Raw genomic sequence first — 19968 nt, 5'->3', positions numbered from 1 at the left:
TAAATACCACTTATTGAAGTCACAGGTCTCAAATAGCACACTCTAAGATATCACACGATAAAAGCCATTTCATCCACAATAGTTACAAAGGCACATAGAAATAAATTTAACTTGGGAAGTGAAGGGCCTCTGCAAAGAAAATTATAAAGCACTGGTGAGGTGAATTGAAAAAGACACATGTGTATAGATACACACACAGAGACACTGCTATACAGGCGTGCGTGTGCATGCACTCGCAAATGGAATTGGAGAAAATGCAGTTTAAATGTCCTCATTGCTGAAATCCCTTTATAGACACACCATCCTCATCAAAATTCCAATGATATTCTTCAGGTAACTAGAAAAAGCAATCCAAAAATTCACATGGAAACACAAAAGACCTCCCACATTGACAAAGCCATCCAGCACAAGAAGCCATGTTGTAGGCAACATGACCAATTCATGTTCCAAGAAATACAATATAGCCATAGGAATAGAAAAGTATGCAGCTGACCATATAGATCAGTTGAGCCCAACAGAGGATCCAGAAATAAATTCACACATTTTCAGCCACCTGAATCCTGGCAGAGGTGCCAAAATTATACACTGTAGAGAGGGCAGCCTTTTCAACAGACAGCACCCCCCCCCCAAAAAAAACCTGGACATTTGCATATAGAAGATTGAAACTTGGCCCTACTTGTTATCCACCATAGACACTAACTCAAAGGCCTGGATTTAAGATCTGGAACTCTGAAATCATTAGAACAAATTATAGAAAAGATACTTCAGGAGACTGCTATTGAGGATGGGTGGTTTGTATTTGACCTCAAAGTGAAATTACATCAGAGAGAAAACAGCGTGAAGAGGCACTACACAAGGAAGGAGGACACAGCCTTAAATACCACACCATGGGGGAGGACACAGCTGTAATCTCGTCATCTGACAGGGGCTTCAACCACTGCTCCACATAAGGAGTTAGACGCCTTGACCACAGAGAAAAGTAAAATCAAGAAAGAATAAAATAAAGAAAGAGCAAAAGGTGGGCTGAGCAGACACTTCTCAGAAGACCTGTAGGTAGCCAATAAATGGATGGAAAATTCTCAGTATAATTAACCTTGAAGGAAATGCAAACCAAAACAACAAAATGCCATCTCACCTAAATTAGAATGGACATTACAAAACAGCAAAGAGTAAATGCTATTATTATTATTGTTATTATTATTATTATTATTATTATTATTAGACATGACGGGAGGCGCTCATACACTGATGAAGGGAATGCTAACTACTACAGCCATGAACAGTGAGGCTTTTCAAAAGGATATATAAATAAATCTACCTCATAACACAGAGATTCCACATGGGGCTGCATACCCAAAGGAAATGACAACTGAATATCAAGGAGATACTTGCCTGCCCATGTTTATCGGAATAGCATTCACAATAGATGAAACATTGCTGTGAATCAAAATAGGTGCTCAACAGATGGATAGATAGAAAAAAAAAAGGGGAATATATATACACAATGTAATTTCATTTACCCATAAAGGAACTTCCATCAAAGTGGATGAAACACAGAAAGATTAATACTGCACGCGGGAATTCTCTAAGAAACATTGATAATAATATAAAGTGGCACTTACTGGAGGCTGGGAACTGCGGGAAGAGGGAGACTGGATTTGAACAGTACACACTATAAGTGTGCATGTAAATACAAAGCCCTTAACCTTAATAAAAATGTCAAGAAAGCAGAAATGCATGAAAAGTTAGCAGAGATCATTCCCCTTACCAGTTTCTAGCTTTTCCTTTCTTCTGCCCACCGCAGGACTCTCAAGCCTTTGCCTTTGTCCCCTGAGAGGACTGTGACAGAGCCTGGAGCCCCTGGTTCCCAAGATGCTGCTGAACAGAAACTTCGAATTCAGAACAGCTGTCCTGGCACACTGTCCTCGTATGGACCACTGGTGCTGTCTCACCCCCATATCCGATAGAACAGGTCGGGCTAATTGGATTCTAATAATGAGAGTTTATTTCTAAGGTACCTTAACTTTCTGGGTTTGCTTTTTATTTGTGACATGTAGGCTGTGGTATAGCTTGTATAAGGGTCTCCAAAGACCCACATGTTGATGGGGTTCTCTCTAGTCTAAGGCTTTAAAGGAGGCGGTGAAACCATCAGGAGATGGCATTAATGACAAGAGGTTAAGTCATTGGAGATGTGTCTTTAAAGCAGCTACTGGTGCCCCTTGGCACTTCCTGATTCTCTCTTTACTTTTTTAATTCTATGATTAAGAGATCTTCTCCCTTATGTTTCTACCATTATGTATGGTGGTGTAACAGGCCTGAAGTAACCGGACCAAACCAGCATGGAGGGATACCTCTGAAACTTTCCCTATTATGTGATTATTTTCTACTAGGCATGGTGAGGCATGTCTGAAATCACAGCACTTGGGAGACTGAGATGAGAGGGTTGTGAGTTCAAGGCCAGTCTGGTTCTATAGTGAATTCCAGACTGGAGCAAAACACAATTGACTGTCTTGGGTATTTTCTAAAGTACAAGAAGCTAATAGAAAATTGGAACCAGGATGTGGTCATTGCTGTGATTACACCTGAGGTTGACATGGAGCTGGTAACAGGTGTGGAGGAGGAATTTGAGAAGTTTTGAGAATCTGGGACCTAGAAATTGTAGAATCAGAGCTTCGTGGGTAGTTCTGATGAGGGCTCAGAATTCCAGACTCTTAGTAGCAATGGGAGGGTCATGTTCATGACGTTTCAGATGTAAATAAGGACCCTACTGGGGACTGGGGCTGCCTTTGCTATACTAAGAAGATCTGTCATGGAGCAGCAGTTTGGGACTTTGGCTGACGAGACTCCTCATGGCCTTGCTGTGCTGTAGACACTGATAGGTGATTACACCTTGGGTCAGCTCACATCTTGGCCCAAAATATTGACCCCAGGAGGCAGATCACATTGCTAGACAGACGTTTAATTCTTTCTCCTGTCCCTCCAAGTCTCTTTCTTGCCCAGTCACACACTATACTATGTCCTCACACAGCCTCTGGCTTCTACACAGACCCCACTATCATGGAGAGAGCCATTTGTGCCAGGAAGAGTGTGAACAGGAGGAAAGCTATGAACAGTGAGTCATAGTTATCCGAGTGTGCACATGAGGTCAACACAGGCTTCTACCTTCAACCCTTAACATCTTTCTTTACACGTGCCGGGCCGCACTCACAGAACAACGCTCTCGATTCACTATGCAGCTTTGTTCTCTTTGATCTCTACATATCTCTGGGAGCCTGTGACCTCCATTTCTCAGAAAGGTCTCAAATTATGAAAACAAGATCATTTCCTGACATTTTACCTGTGTGTTTGTAGCAACACCACACCTGCTGTCTCCACCTAAGCTGTTTTGTTTCTCCACCACCCAATGGTTGGACCTTTCATATAACAACCTGGTCGCCTCACAGGGCAGAGTTAGGATGTTAGAGGCCTGACATCCCTCCCCTTACCTGGAACCCTTGGGTGGTCTAGTCATTCAGTGTTTGGGATGAGTCGTGAGGATAGGCTGGACATGGTGAGACCTCACCAGAGAGTTCCCATTGAGGTGTTTTGGGCTCTTCTACAGTGCCTTGCCCAGACATCTCAGACTTTTCTCACTGAACCAGAGTGAGATACATGTTTCCTGTCAGACAGAGTCTCACTCAGAGCAGAGCAACAGGGGCATTTCTTCTTCCCCAGGAGCAAGGTCTCGTGGCACATGACCGCAGTGTGTTCTTTCACCCTTGGCGTGTACTTGAGAAATAGGGTAACATGGTTCCCAATGTGTAAACTGCCACCCCTCTTTTGTAGGTTTAGTGTGTATTTTGAAGCCATGCAGACTTGAAATTCACATGGAAAATTATTTTAAATTATTTAGGTTGGGGATTTAGCTCAGTGGTAGAACACTTGCCTAGCAAGCACAAGGCCCTGGGTTCGGTCCCCAGCTCCGGGAAAAAAAAACTTAAATTATTTAAAATTGCAGGTGTCCATAATCAGTCATTGTGGATACCAATGCACAGAGGCTGCATCAGCCTAAGACAACAATGCAGAGGCATGGGGATGCAGGAACCATTCCCCTCTATTCACTAGGACTCAATTTTATACAAAATAGAAATACATGCAGTTATTACGCTTCTAACATTAGGGATTGTGCTCCTTAATCTGAGTGTAGATTTTTATAGCTTTAAAAACATGCTTAATATAAGAGAATGTGGGGCTGGACACCCAAGGGTAGTGGTTAAGAGCACTAGCTGCTCTCACCGAGGAAGCAAGTTCAGTTCCCAGCACCAATGTCAGGCAGCCCCACAACTGTCTGGAACTCTAGCTCTGAGAGATCAAAAGCTTCTGGCCTTTTACTCACCTCCACACAGCCACACACATACACACATCTACACACTTATTTTCAGAAACAATAAAAACAAATCATTAAAAAAGAATCTAATCCTTCTAAAATAAAACATGCCTAGTGTGGTGATGTACACCTATAGTCCAAGCACTCAGGAGGCTGAGACAGGAGGATTATGGCTTTCCAGGCCAGCCTGGGCAACTTAATGAGACTCTGTGTCAGGAGGAGGAGGAGTAGGAGGAGTAGGAGGAGGAGGAGGAGGAGGAGGAGGAAGAGGAGGAAGAGGAGGAAGAGGAGGAAGAGGAGGAAGAGGAGGAAGAGGAGGAAGAGGAGGAAGAGGAAGAGGAGGAAAGAAAGAAAGGAAGGAAGGAAGAAAGAAAGAAAGAAAGAAAGAAAGAAAGAAAGAAAGAAAGAAAGAGAGAAAGAGAGAAAGAAAGCAAGCAAGCACGCATGCACTAGGGATATCACTATGTGATTATACAATTGCTAATGGTGCTGGAGGCTTGGGATTCATTGCTAGCACCACAATGGCAAACATACCAATTGATGACATGTGCTGTGTAAGACCTCATTAGCAATGCCAAAAAGTAAAAAGTTCAAGTGAAACATTCTGTAAAAAATAATGTGTGTGTGTGTGTGTGTGTGTGTGTGTGTGTGTGTGTGTGTGTGTTGTAAATGGAGAAGGATAGAGGGGAACTATCTGAGGCAGAAGCATGTTCTCGGGACTTTGAGGGTATGGCACATTGCTGGAATGTCATGCCTTCAGAAAGGGCCAGTTGTAATGCCTTCAGAAATGGCCAGGACCTCTCTGAGGGTTTCCTCTGGTGCCAGCTCCTCTGTGAGCTAGTGGGAGGAGGAACCAGTGTCTGTGAAGCTCCTCCATGTTTTTACTCAGGAAAGTGGCTGACTCACTGAGAATGCAAAGAAATGAGATCTGTGAGAATTTTCTGGGCTTTCCAGGAGCCAAGGAGTTGATGCAAATGTCAGTAGCTCTGGGAAGGTCATGTAGTAGTTCATCTTTAGAGCTTGACTTTACATATAGTTAAATTGCTCACCACAGAGCACCTTATTCTGAGAGACAATTACCCTTTGTTTTCAGAGTACATATTTAAGATGGTTTACTTGATAACTATTGGGCTCTTCTAACCAGGTATTCATGGATAGCTTCTGGCTGCACAAAGCTCCCACTCTAGTTGGGCAGGTGTTTGGAATAACGTTGCATCTGTCTGATGACTTCTGGACCTTCTGAGCCAGCCATCAGGGACTGTCAGGAATTAGTCAGAAGGAGTTGGAGACCATGATGACTACATTAGTCTAAGGGCAAACAACTGATCTTTAGCTGCTATCAGGAATATCTAAGTCCCATTTGATATGTTTTGTAAAGCAAGGTATGGTGGGCAACCCTCCCCACTCCCAGGTACCACTCTAGTATAGAATGAAGTTTTTTGGGGGAAAGAGAGGCAGAGAAAGAGAGGGAACACAAAGAGAAGAGAAGAGGAGAGGAGAGGAGAGGAGAGGAGAGGAGAGAAGAGAAGAGGAGAGGAGAGGCCATCAGGTAACACATAAAGTGAAAAGGGAAGGGACAAGAGGCCAGAGAGAGAGAGAGGCCAGTGAGAGAAAAGGGTCAGATAGAGGGAGAGGCCTGTCTTTTTATAGCAAGCCAGGCTCTACCTGGCTGTTGCTAGGTAATGTTGGGCAGAGCTCAGAAGGAAAGCTAACATGCTAACACCACCAACTGTACAAAGAAGATCAATCTAAGGAGAAAAGGAAGTGGGTTCTAGGCAAGGGCCAGAAAGGTTCCTCAGCTGGGTTGCAGGAATTCATAGATATATCAGCCCTGGGGTGGAATCTGCTAGTCAGATTCCGAGCCTCTCCTGCTGAGTGGGTGTGTGGGAAATGGTCATTTCTTTGGAATATGCGTGCTTCTATTCCTATTTCTGATCACCCATTAAAATTAGCAATTGTCTTTTTTTTTCATACCCTAATAGAGTTTCACAAAAGATACAAGAACTGGGCAAATCCTGAAAGAAAATCTGAACAAAACGGAGCCAACCCATCCAGAAGACCAAAAACCGGAATCCACAGAACAGTGAGCATCTAACATCCTGGGATCAGGTGGGATACGGTCTTCATGCGAGCACTGACTCTTAGTCATGAGGTCTGGGACATTTCTCACAGCAAGTGTGGGGAGATACTTTCTCCTCTCTCCCTGTCCTTGTGTTCCAGCCCAAAGCTAGAGTCTATGTCAGTAAATCATTTCCTGCGGGCAGCCAAGGCTGTGTGGAGTTAGGATTAAGCAACATGAGGCAGTGACTGAAGAGTTACAAAGGAAGGCTTAGGAATGGTTCCTAGAGGAAACCCTGGTAGCCATGATGGGCGTGTAGGGGGTTGGGGAGCAGTGGTTAAGGATTTGACTCTGAAATCCAGAACAAAAGCTCCTATATTTCGATAACACCACCGATGATCTCCTTTAACAATAAAATCAGAACTACAAACTGAGAAAAGGCTTATTTTGCCTTCTCTGTTAGTGTGACAAAACATCTCACAGAAGCAACTTAAAGATAGCAGTGTTTATTTGGGCTCATGGTTACAAAGTCATTTCAGTTCATCATGGTGGGAACGGGAGGACAGGCTAGCATAGGGAGCTGAGCGCCAAGTGTGATCCAGCCTTGGAGCCTGACACTGAGTCCTGACCCTGGTGCATTGAATTCCTGGGTTTGCTATCTCTTAAATCTGCCGGTGGCTGGTGGCTGTAGGAAAGGGCCAGCAGGGTGAGTTGTAGAGAGTGAGCTGGAAGAAATGCTCAGAATAAATGGAAAAAAAATTCAGACTCCTTAAGAAAAAAAATGCCATATTTTCAAAAGAACTTTCTTAACTTCTTCAACAATCCAAGTGAATATGTTTTTCTCTGCTGCTTCACGTAGGTTTCCTATCTTCAGGTTGTATTTTTCCCTAATGGCTTGTATTTTTTCCTCTCCTTCCTGAGTACTAAGTTTCCCAAGACCACACTCCTCCTCCACTATTCTAATCTCCTTCTCTAGTACGTCAGTGTAAATTTCCCTCAAGATCCCCACTTGTTTCTTCAGCCTTTGCTCTGCATACTTGTATATGGGATCAGAGAAGTAGAGCCCGCCATTGCTGCGCACCAGGGATTCTACAAACCCCATCAGTTCCTGCACCTGCATTTCCCCCTCAGCCCCCTCCGCTTTGTTATTGATGGCCAGATAGCGGCTGTCACACTCCTTGATGATGCTTTTAAGGTTAGTATCTGAGTCTTCAATGAAATCGTTTAGGTTCTGGTCCTCCAACTCGTCTTTGCGGGTGAACAAGATGATCAGGTACTTCATGACTGCCTTCCCAAAGATAGCCTTGATCCTAGTAACGGTCTCTTGCTCTTCTATCGTGAAGCGATTCAGTTGCAGAACAAGAATGATGGCATGAGGCCCGGGGCAGGACTGAAGGACACACCGGCTGATTTCAATGCTGGTGGTTTCCAGGTTCACCTTGGTGTCGAAGAGTCCTGGGGTGTCAACAACCAGGAGGTCTCTTTCCTTCCACCTGCGGGATGCCTTCTGACAGGTCTGGGTGACAGCGTGGGGTGCGATTCTAGAAGTAAATATCTTTTGCCCCAGGATGGTGTTTGCTGTGGCGCTCTTTCCACTTCCTGTTTTCCCTACCAGAACAATCCTCAGAGAGTCATCATCCAGTTCAGCCATGGTCTGATGTGGAAGCTCTGGAATCCAGGTGCCTTGACTATGGTGTCGAAGGGGAGAAACTGGGTCAGATAAGATGGAAACCACACTAACCTTCTGACCTTCTGTCTTCCCCCACTGCAGATCTAAACAGCCTAAGGCTTCTGAGAGACTTTTCATCTAGAACACTCCATAGTATGTCCTTCTTAAGATTCTAGCCTACTGCAGTCCCTTCTCCATTCCCTGTGAGGAAAACACCCACCCAGCTTGAAATCTGATGTTTTACTATCATATTGTTATCTAGATATATTTTGTTCTAAAACAGATTCGACTTTGTTTTTGAGACATCAGCTCAGGGGAATCCAGGGAGAAGCAATTACCATTCTGTCCTATGAGAAAGAAGTCAGTAGAAGGCATTAACGATCTGGCCATATGTAGTGGCCAGATTTAAAGTATGTCTTTGTTTCTGTGTTTTGAGACAAAGGTCTTGCTAAACATCTCAGGTTGATTTTGAGATCATGGCCTAGATGGGAAGCATATGTTAATGTATGCAGACAATCTACTGCAGAGACTGTTAGCTCCAAAAGAAAAGAGCGTTTGGTAGAGGTGTAGAAATTGTTTAACTCTGTATTATTTAAGGCAGTGTTGGCCTTACTTTTTCAAGCTTCAAATTATTTTTCGAAAATTCTCATACTCCAGGGAGATAAAAGATAAACTATGGTGTTTAGCAAAGTGTTTGAAGGTCACCAGGCACGGAACTGTAGGCCACCATCCCATCCTAAGTAAAAAGCTCAGAGGCTAATGTCTGAGTCACAAATGTGTTCTGTGTATAGATACCTCCTTTTAGTTTAGATCCAAGTCACAGGCAGTGAGATAGTCCAGGGACCATGAAAGATATACAAATTACTTTTCAAGCTCCCCATCAAAGTACACAGTTCCTCATAGCTTCTCAGAACGATTTTATTACATTAAACTCCAGGTAACTGGAAAATTCCAATGCTACTCTACTGCCCAGAACCTAGGGAAAGAAGGAAAGCTTCCCTAAGCTTTCTATGAGGCAAATAAACCTCACGGGCCAAAGTTCACAAAGATTGAAGCAAAATGCAAACAAATCTCACATACAATTATCAATACCAAATTCTAATAAAATATCAGCAAGACAGAATCCCATGGCATTATAAACATGACTCATCATGACCAAGTGGGATTTCTGTTAGTGGGGTTTCTACAGAGTGCCTGTGCTCAAGAAGAGGAAATTATTAAGATAACCCACCAGCCAATATTCATGTAAGAACACTCCAGGAAATGTGAAAATGTGAATTGATGGAAGCTTCCTATCTATTTATCCTTCCTTTTTTTTTTTTTTTGTCTCCACCTTATTCATCAAGTCCCCAAGCTAGCAAGATACTAGTGGGGAAAATATTTTCTACTAAAACTCAGATGTTTCTGCCTCACTTTCCCTAAGTATTTGAAGAATTAGCCAACTTGAATAGAGAAAACAAATAACAAAGAGACAGTTTCACTATCCATAGTAAAACTGCAGAAACCAAAACACTCTTATCAAATAACAGACCTTGTCCAGCAATCTGTTCCTTGCAAGTATATGGTTCAATATATGCATAGTAGCATACATATTTCATGGGAGTATTTTCTCCATATAAAGATTCAAGGATGGAGAAACCATTTCTTTCTAATTTTATAGGTATAGAAACAGTAGTTCCAACACGTCCAAACAACACCCAACATCCCTGTACTCACACTGCCCAGTACAGGGACTGAAAGGCAAGACCCTCTGCCTCCACCACGCCCCTTAGAACTCTCAGAGACCTGTCTCATCCTCAGGTCATGAGTTTAAAGGCCCATGAACATCTCATCAGATGCACCACCTGGAACAGGAAGGGAGAGAACAGCCCTTCCCCCAGGAAGTGAAGCTGGAGTGAAGTGAAGTGAAGCCCTAAGCATTCCAGGTGAGGACCACCCATCTCTCAGTTGGATTTATTTTTCTTTTTTCCATACTGACAAGGCAATCTCAAGAGCCAAGAATCAAAACTACCCAACTCACAACAGTCTGAAGTGGTTCCAGGTCACCCAGAGAACCTAGAAATGAATGCAGAAAGTGCTTCAGAATGGTCAGGGCCTTGACCATTCTTGAGAATCTCTGAAGCCTTGTAAGATTCAGTTCCCTCCAACTGTCAAAGGGGACAAGCAACCAGTCCATCATGGTGGTCCTGGGGACTGCACAGGGCAAGTTCTGTTTGCAGTGTTAAGTATAACTACCACTCAGGATTAAGGCATTTGCTATGCAATGCCATTTGTGTGAAGGAAATTCACACAGGGTTGGAGCCGCAGCTCAGTGGCAGAGCACTGGCCCAGCGTGTAAATGATCCTGTATTAGAGTCCTCAGCATTAGGAAAGGAGACTGCAAAGCACCCCAGCTCACAGGCTCAGCCAGAATTACAAATACAACCCCCCTGCATATCACACCCTGCTCCAGAGCTCCCATCCTCCACTCCAGCCCCCATACTTTCAGAGTCACAGCCTCTTTCTTAAGAATCATAAGGTGGACCTAGACACAGAGTCAGCAACAGGATTTCAATCCTGCCCATGTTGATGGTCCTCAAATAGTCATCAGTGCCCTGAGATATAATGTGGGAAGTTGAAGGGAGTTAGAGCACATTCACACTTGGTGCCCTGCCTCCTGCTTCTGAAGATCCTCGGGGACAGCAGTGAATCTGAAGGAAAAGTGCTGGGTTTTCCAGGCAACAGCTTCTAATGACGACATGGGCAGAGGCTGCCATCAAGCAAGTCTTTCCTGTTGCTCATGCAATGATGGGCCTCATACTGAGCAGTCCCAGAAGTCTTCCAGGACCTCTCAACATCATGTACAGAGTGGCCGGGCTGCACCGTGGTCATCGCCCCCATCCCCTATCCCACATGCTCTGCAGCTTCCCACCCAGCTTACCTTCTGCAGGACAGATGAGCTCTCACACTGTCCTCAAGGAATCTGGCTGCAGTTCTACAAACCCTGAAGGAACACAGAAACTAGAGGGGTGGAGCCGATGTGAAAGGTTTCAGTTTGAAAAACAGGAAACAAGAGACTAAGCTCCTACCCAAAGACTATACATGGGCTGACCCTGGGCTCCAACCTCATAGGTAGCAATGAATAGCCTAGTAAGGGCACCAGTGGAAGGGGAAGCCCTTGGTCCTGCTAAGACTGAACACCAGTGAACGTGATTGTTGAGGGGAGGGTGGTAATAGGGGGAGGATGGGGAGGGGAACACCCTTAAAAAAGGGGAGGGGGAAGGGTTAGGGGGATGTTGGCCTGGAAACCGGGAAAGGGAATAACAATTGTAATGTAAATAAGAAATACCCAATTTAATAAAGATGGAGAGAAAAAAGAAAAAAGAAAGAAAGAAAAACAGGAAACAGTCCCCTATTGTGGATGCTTCAGCTTAGCCCTGGGTGAATCCCTTCCTTCTTGTACCTGCTGAGAGGTCAAGTGACAGCCAGTGCTTTCGTTTAATGGCATTGGCTCTGAAGACCCTGTTCAGTGGTACGTATGTTGCTTAGGACCATCTGCTGCAGGACGGCATGTTGCTCCTCTCTGCAGGAGTGTAGCCCTAATCTCCAAACTGAGAGGAGTACTAACCACTGATGGGGCTCAGCAGAGCATGGACCATCCCTAGCCACCACTGAGGATCACTCTTAGCTGAACAGCAACATCTTGAAAGGTCATCTCCTGTGCCAAGGTAGCTTCTAATCAGTGATTTGTCAGCATGGAGATATAAGGTGCGTCTTTGGTGCCATGTTGAAATATAGCTACAATTCCACCTTAGCTCCCATGCTCCAACTGAGCTGACACTCTGGGTCTTCTTGACACATCACATCCCTGTGTCTTCTCTTTACTTCAGTGTCCTAGAAGTCTTGATTGTAAGTACATTTTTCACCTGCATATCTCCAAGTAACAACCTGTTACATGCACTCATACTCGGAGCATCAGAAAGTTCTGTTTAACCCTCTTCTCTGTGTTGGTGGAAAGCTGAGAGCTCAGTTTGGGGGAGGATCCAGGCTTAGCATTGCTCAGGCTGTGGTACTTGAGATAGCCTAGGGTAACTCTCATGGTTACATCATGCAGGGTAATTATTTTAGTCATTTGAAAAAGTGGCTCTATTTCTAGGTGATTTAAATGTCTATGTAACAACTAACTTGATGTCCTTATTTATTTATGGTGATGTTTACCCAGAAGTAGAGCAACCAATAAGCCGTGTGTATAAGAGCATGTAAAATCACATGTGTGATTCCCCCCCCCCCTGGGGAGATAGGAAAAAAAATCTTTACGCATCTTAGATAGGGCACTAGTGAAAGATCACAGAAAGAATTCCAACCCATTTTGCTTAGTGAGCCAGTGAAGTTATTGTGATTCCTTACAAAAAGATAGATAAGGAATTGCTTACAGGCATATGAATGATTGAAAAGTTCACCTAACACCTAACATAGGATGACATTCATGATTCATCAAAGCTGCATTCTTGAGGCTTTCTGAAAAAACTTGCCCTCAACACCTCAGAAGAGTTTGTTCTTTCCAGTGAATGCTGTGGTACACACAACCTTGAGTAGGATCTCTTGAAGTCTTATAAGTTTCAGGATCTTCCTAAGTCTTGTAAATGTTTTTCTTCCTGAATCTTATGAGCTTCCCCTTGCCCACGGATATATTTAGCTTCCTCCTTATGGAAATGATTCAATTCAGAGGAAATTGCCACATCCAGAGGTAAAAACTCTAAGGCAAGACCAGAAACCAGACTACAGGGAAAAATAGAACTCGCTCTTGGAAGAACATTCTCAAGCACAGAACTACCTTAATACTTTCTTAAATCCTTCCATGAGGGTTATTCCCCTCCTTTTATTAACACACACACACACACACACACACACACACACACACACACACACACACACACACACAGAGCTGTTCTTACCTCTCCAGTACCCACTCATCCTGCTTCTTCTCTCAATGAACTCTTCTAGTTCTCTCTAAGTCTCCCTCCTAGTTTCATGTTTTCCTGTTGTGTGTGACACAGAGTTCGATTAGAGTTGCTTGCATGGGTATGGCTTATTTCCTGTAGTTTTGACAACTATACTACTGAAGAAAATGATACTACTCTCTTCTAACAACCACTTGCTGCCATTAGTTCTTTAGAGAGAGGTGGGGACTCATAGCCCCTTCCCCTACCCACGACGAAATGTTGATGAGTCAAGCCTTCTTCATTTTGTGCAGTACAGAGCTACAGTGAATTCATGAGTATAAAGGCCATACCATCCTCTGGGTCTTATATATGTTTTGCTTTGTTCTATGAGCCATGGAAGGGGTGATATAGCTGTCCCATGATAAGGTCATGAATTCTATTTTCACTCATTCTTGACCCTTGAACCAGTTATAAATCTATGCATTGACTGTTGCCATGGAAAACAGAAATTTCTATTACCGAAACTGAAACACTAATCGGTGGATATAAATAGGTATTGAGAAGACAATTTGACATTACCACTTAGGAAAATAATAGTAGAAGTTTCCCCCAGAGGCCTATGACTTTGTCAGTCAAGGCCTCTGAGCCAGGTAAACTGTACCAGGCATGAGCTTGCTTATATGGAATGGGCCTCAAATCCAAGGAGAATGGATTTGGTTTCCCCGATAATAATTGTTCCTCTATTGCATCAGAAGACACACTCTGCCTGGCAGAATGGTATTGTAGATCACAGGATCCATAATCAGCTTTATCTCTTAAATGCTCTTACCTCTTGCATCATCACACCAAGAACCAAACTTCCAATGCAGAAACCTTTGGGAGGTATTTAAACTATATTCGAGCCATAGAAGCATCTAAATAGATGGTCAAACTATATTTCTTTTTGACTGAATGGCCGTAGTGAATTTCATCTGTAGATGCCCTAACATTTAACTACTTAGCATTCTTACCTAGCAATGAAGGACTCTTCAGTTAAAGAATTGCACTTATATTTAGTTTTCATCTCTCTCTCTCTCTCTCTCTCTCTCTCTCTCTCTCTCTCTCTCTTTCTCTCTCTCTGTGTGTGTGTGTGCTTATGTGTGTATCTGTGTGTCTTTGTGTATAAGTATATGTCTCTACATGTGTGTGTGTTTATGTGTGTATCTGTGTGTGTCTTTGTATGTAAGTATATGTCTCTGTGTGTGAGTGTGTGTGTGTGTGCACTCACCCCTGAGTGAGTCTGTTACTACTGACTCAAAGAAGTTAGTATATTTATTTGGTTGTTTTAGCTTCTGCATTTAGGTCCATGCATTATGGGACCACAGCTTAATATAAAATGTTTATCACAATCTTGTTATGATCAGATACTTTTCTTGATGAGCAATTTGGTAGCCCTTCTTTACATTGTTAATGAAGAGAAGTCATGAATTGCTTAAGAAACTGAAATAATTCCATCAAGGACACAAAACCAACACAGACAGCTCAGTAATGCTTCTGTGCAGTAACAGCAACCATGTAAGGAAGTTAGCAAACAGTCCATCTGCTACAGCCAGGAAAAAAATCCCTAGAAATAATCACAACCAAGCTAAACTGGTTCCCTGAGCATAGAGATTAAAAAACCTTGCAAAAAATAAAGAAAAAAACCTTTAAGGCAGTGAAGATATTAATGAGGATAGTAAAGAGAGGAAGACCTCTTACACTCATAGACTGGCAGAACTCATACTGTAAAAATTGCAACATTGCGGAAAGAAACCTACAAAAGCATAATCTCCATAAAATCTCTAATGACATTCTTTACTCGACTAGGGGAAAGGGGGGAAAATTATATAGAAGCAAAAAGATGACAAAGAGTCAACTCTTAGCCAAAAGAGCAATGGTGCAGATACCACAATACCTGATTTCAACCCATGGTACAGAGCCACAGTGATGAAAACATCATTGTACTGTCAGAAAAACAGACACATTGACCAATGAGCTACAGAATTACAGTAAGACCTAGGAATAAACTGCACAGCTATAGACACCTAATATTTTGAAAATTTGTCAAAAACATACATTACCTAAAAGCTTCTTCAGCAAATAGCGATACTACACATCTACACACAGAAGAACAAAGTAAGATCTTTAATTCTTGCCCCACCAAACATTACAAAATGGATCAAACACAGTGATGGACCTGAAGCTTTGAAACTGTAGAGGAAAGCTCAGGAGAAACTCTTCAAAATGCTCTTATAGCAAGAACGTTCTGATAAGGACTCTAATCGTACAAGACATAACCCCAGGAATTGACCAATGGGAGTACATGAAATTCATAGTCTTTGTAAGCAAGAGAAGCAATTAAAGGAGTTTAGAGGCAGCACAGAGAATGGGAAACAAGGTTGAGTTACACATCAGACAGGGATTCCTATTTAGAATATATAGAGAATTAGAAATTTTGATTATCTTCCAATGTTGACAGCATCTGGCCAAATCCACACACTCATGTAAAAGCCACTGAGAACAATTGATGGTGTTTATTACTGTTTGCCACACAGTGTCCAGTAATAAATAGCTTCCAAACCCTGGGGCTCAATCCTGAGTTACTACACTGCTGTCTGGTTAGGTTTTAGCTGAGTGAGTTGGACCCGGATCAGCACCTGTAGGCTCCTGTGGGTCTGTGGAGTAAAGTAGGAAGCAGGCAATTGTACCTGTATTTTATCTTTATCTGTATTGAGAGAGAAAGAGATAGATGGATGGATGGATAGATGGATGGATAGATAGATAGATAGATAGATAGATAGATAGATAGATAGATATTTAAAAGGCAATTTCAACTGTAAGAATTCATAAGGAATTCAAAATGAAGAAGATAGACCAGCAGGATAGAGATCTAAGCCAGGAAGGTGAGGAGACTTGTGTCCACAGTTCAAAATCCACTGACTAAGACGGATAGGCTAGGAACAAAGAAGTTTTTCTGTTTCCTCTTTCTCTCTTTTAACTAATATTTTTAGTCAGTGGACAGACAAATGGGTTTCATTATGACATTTTCATGTCTATCATTGTACATTGCCCATACCAGGGAGATTTTCTGCACTAATCTTGAGGCCAAACTTCTTTTGGGGAAATTTTTAGTCTGCTCTATTAAGGTCTTCAACTAATTAGACAAGGTTCACTCATACCACAGAGGGTAATCTCACTTAAAATGCCAGTCACAGAGTTGATACCTTCTAGGGAAAAGAGAGCCAATTTTCTTAAAGGGTGTGTCTCCTGGTAGGTCAACCATGCTTCAGTAAAAGGACACACATTCAGGAATATGTGGACAGCATAAATTGGACTTGATGAATTTTATTTAAAAAAAAAAAAAACCACCAGGAAGGACATGAAGTTGGGAAGAGGTGACGGTTAGACTTGGGAGGAGTCAGGGATACGTATAATCAAACACATTGTGTTCATGTATAAAATTCTCAAAGAGTTAATAAAATATTATATTTTCTCTCAAAAAGACCACAGCTAACCAATACTCACAGCAACACCCAGTCCTTCCCTCGTCTGAACACGTGGGTTCTGTAGCCTAGGCCAGGTGACATTTGTATTAGCCCTCAGTTAGTATGTCGATCGGCTGGGCCAGCTCTGCTCCATGTCCGCTGTCCTCCCTCTGAGACTTGCTAGCTAGTCAGGACACATTTCCATGTGAGTTGTGCCTTTGTAGGAGGGAGATGATCAGCTCTCTGTCCTAAGTGCTGGTCCATGATGTACAAGGCCGGAGAGGCAGGATCTTTATGGCAGCTCAAATACAAACTTGTGTCCTTTTGTGCTCTTTTAAACTCCTGTTGTGTATAGAGAGAATATGAGGGCACACAGGCTTTCTATTAGCGGCACAAATGCTCTGGACATGGCAATAAAATTGTTGGAAGGAGAATCTGTTGTGTTTTATAAAAATATAAGGAGAGAAGGACTATGTTTGGTGGATGTGTGGTCAGCAGTGGGAGAAGGGCTTGCCTCTGCCAGCCAAGTTGAGGAATCCCTTCCCCCCCCCCCCAGGGATCAGCCACACAGGACGACGGTATAGTATTGACCAGAGAATGGGGAGGGGAGTTGAGAGGGTTGTAGAGACAGAGAAAGGGAGAGAGAGAGAGAGAGAGAGAGAGAGAGAGAGAGAGAGAGAGAGAGAGAGAGAGAGAAGGCAACACGCCTTAGCCTAGCATTCTCATCTCCCTGAAGCCTCACTGCTCCAGGGTCACAGCAATGCTGTAGCATCCATGTAGTCTTTGAGTCTATACTTCTATACTATATAAGGGGAAGAAGAATTAAAAATGTATACAAGGTCAAGCCCTACTGCTCTCACGGCTTGAATCTGCTGAGCATGCGCCAGCCCAAATAAAGCCACTTCCTAGGAGAAAAGCCTCCACGTCCTATGTCTTTGTCTGAGAATCCCACTCCAAACCCTCTGGAATCACGAAACAACCTTGAGAGGTCTTGGTTGCAGGTCCAATATGGATGGTAAGAAAGGTGATTGGGTACTAAAGAGTTTATTAGAAGAGTCATTAATATGTGGAGACATGGGCAACCATATGGCCTGTGCAGCAGAAGTGAGGATCTCTTATGGCTTCTAAGGATGAGGGGTGACTTCACAGCAGGACTCTGCAGTCAGGCTCAGATCCCTAGTCAAAGGGGTAGGAGGCAGAATGGGTGGTCATCAAAAACCCCTTTAACATAAACGCACCTCCCCGGGTAAGAAACCTAGACAGTTGAAAATCTGTTCCCTGGAGACTTCTGGAATGCCCTCAGGGGTGCCAGTCAGCATCTGTGAAAGGGGGAGTCCTGCTATTGGTAGCTGTGGCTGACCCGCAGTCTGCTTTTGTTTCTAAGATTACATTCTGACAAAATAACTACTTCTTCCTTTAAGTTATTTCTGTTAGGTACTTGGTCACAGCAAGCTCAAAGCTCAGCTTTCTGTGTCTGTTTCCTTGTCTGTTAAACCGAGAATAGAACAGTTTCCTCCTCGACAGGTGGTTGTGAGGCTGAAGTGAGTTAGCACAGTCCTTAGAGATGCCTCAATGATCAGCAAGTGCTACTTAAAGTTGGCAGTTGTGTGCCACTATTCTTCCCATAATCCACATCCCCTTTCTTAAAAGCCGGTTCTTTGTAACTGTGACTTTTTCTCCAAAACCCCAGAGTCAGATGGATTGTTCAGGGACCTCACTGTTTACGAGCAACCGTATGCTCCTCTTGTCTTCCAGCAAGAAATGGGTGTCTAGGTTCTGCAACAGAGATGCAGTGAGAAAGACTGCTGAGCCACCTTCAACACAGACACGCTGAAGAGATTTGAACAAAGAAGTATTTGATTTGCATGAAGTGAATGTTAACATATGTGAGTTAAACACACAGAGAAAGGTAAGGCAATCCCATCACTCAAGAGGCTAGGACAGGAAGATAGCAAGTTCAAGGACATCCTGGGCCATATGAAGGAACCCTAGCTCAGAAGAGAGAGAGAGAGAGAGAGAGAGAGAGAGAGAGAGAGAGAGAGAGAAGCAGAATGACCTTAAGTTGAGTTGGGAGCTGTGAACTATGAACTCAAAGGGAAGATTGGTCTCCTGGATGGTAACTGAGGGTGTCAGCTGAACTCCCTAGGGCCTGCATTTTCCCTTAGCTGTGAATGAGTCCAGAGACTCAATAAGAAAACTAAAGTATTCTCTGTTCAGTAGCACTAATTCCTCAGTTCCTGGTAAAATACAAACTCTGGAACAAAGCACTGGCTTCAGACCCTTGAAGGTCCCCAAACTTCCATTCAAAACCAAAGACAGGGAACTCCGTCCAAAGAAATTAAATCATCAAAAGTAAGGGTCTGGGAAGTAAAGGTTGGAGGGAGCTCAACATCAGAATATCACATTTGTATCTTGCATCTGTCAGGTTGGGCCCGATTAGGATGCAGTAACAAGTACTGAATTCTCAGTAGCTAAATACCAGCTATCTCTGGCCTGAGCTGCCACAGACCTGAAAGACGTAAAGCCATCTTGCAGAAAACAGTAACTATCAGAACTAAAAATAGATGTTTCATTCTGATTATGAATGGGAAAAGCAACAGCATTTACAGAGGTGATGGACAGAATGATTTAGAGTAATATATAAGTCCTAAAAACAAATCATGTTGGGACAACATTCTGAATAAATTAAACTACAACACTGGGAGACTGACACAAGGATGACCAACATAGGCCCACATAGCCATGCACGCAGTCCAAGACAGAACTGAACTTACTTAAAGTTATTTATTTAACTATTTATTGTGGATTAGTGCTAGCCTGCATGTACAGGGACCCCATGGGCATGACTGTTAACATGTAGTGGTCAGAAAAGTGCACAGATCACCTGGAACTGGGGTTACAGACAGTTCTGAGCTGCCACGTGTGTGTTGAGAATTCAACCCAGGTCCCTCATAAGAGCAGTCAGTGATCTTAACTGCTGAGCCATCTCTCCAGCCACAAAGCATGACAGGTGTGTGTGGAGGGAATATGTTGGTAACACAGTTGTGTGCTTCTCAAACATGAATTTTGTAGACGACAACCCTGTGTCACACTGTCACACAAAATGACACCGGTATCTACATGTATGTGTGGCTTCAGATAACTGGTGTACACGTTTCCAAGCACAAAGGGTCAAATTAGCACCAGCAGACATTACATGCACTTGTGGTGACTCAGCACGTGAAACACAAGAGCTATCCATACTGTTGTAGCCTCCTACTGCCAAGGATAGCGTCTGCTGTGATGTAGAAGGCTGGAAAGTGTTTTAGTTCATATTTAAGGATAGTTTGGTGGCCATGCCCCTTGTATCACCCACAATGCTTTACAACTGACTGCCACTTAATGTCACACACACACAGATGAGTTGTGCAAGGCTCCAAATCTTGCTTTATATTTTTCCTATCAGTTAA

At 43.1% G+C, this 19968-nt stretch overlaps 1 protein-coding gene across 2 annotated transcripts; it reads right to left on the bottom strand.

Annotated features, from left to right (window-relative positions):
• Positions 1–6915: 6915 nt before the first annotated feature.
• Positions 6916–11096, bottom strand: Gimap7 (GTPase, IMAP family member 7). 2 transcript variants are annotated; one of them, XM_087658698.1, is made up of 3 exons: positions 11015–11096; positions 10115–10149; positions 6916–8113 (listed from the first exon to the last, which is right to left on the bottom strand). In XM_087658698.1, the coding sequence occupies exon 3, from the start codon at positions 8074–8076 to the stop codon at positions 7195–7197; it is 882 nt and encodes a 293-aa protein (XP_087514824.1). In that variant the 5' UTR covers positions 8077–8113; positions 10115–10149; positions 11015–11096; the 3' UTR covers positions 6916–7194. The 2 variants fall into 2 exon arrangements, with proteins under 2 accessions (XP_087514824.1, NP_001019499.1); NM_001024328.2 differs by lacking the exon at positions 10115–10149 and having other exon boundaries at positions 11015–11087.
• Between the last annotated feature and the right edge of the window lie 8872 nt (positions 11097–19968).

The sequence above is a fragment of the Rattus norvegicus genome, chromosome 4 (assembly GCF_021556685.1).
Source record: "Rattus norvegicus strain SHRSP/BbbUtx chromosome 4, alternate assembly SHRSP_T2T, whole genome shotgun sequence".
NCBI lineage: Eukaryota > Metazoa > Chordata > Mammalia > Rodentia > Muridae > Rattus > Rattus norvegicus.
Note: the sequence above shows the minus strand (reverse complement) of the source record. Positions and strands in the feature narration are given on the sequence as shown.

Coding starts and splice junctions, on each gene's coding strand:
- Gimap7 (XM_087658698.1), bottom strand. CDS start 8,076: ATGGCTGAACTGGATGATGACTCTCTGAGGATTGTTCTGGTAGGGAAA.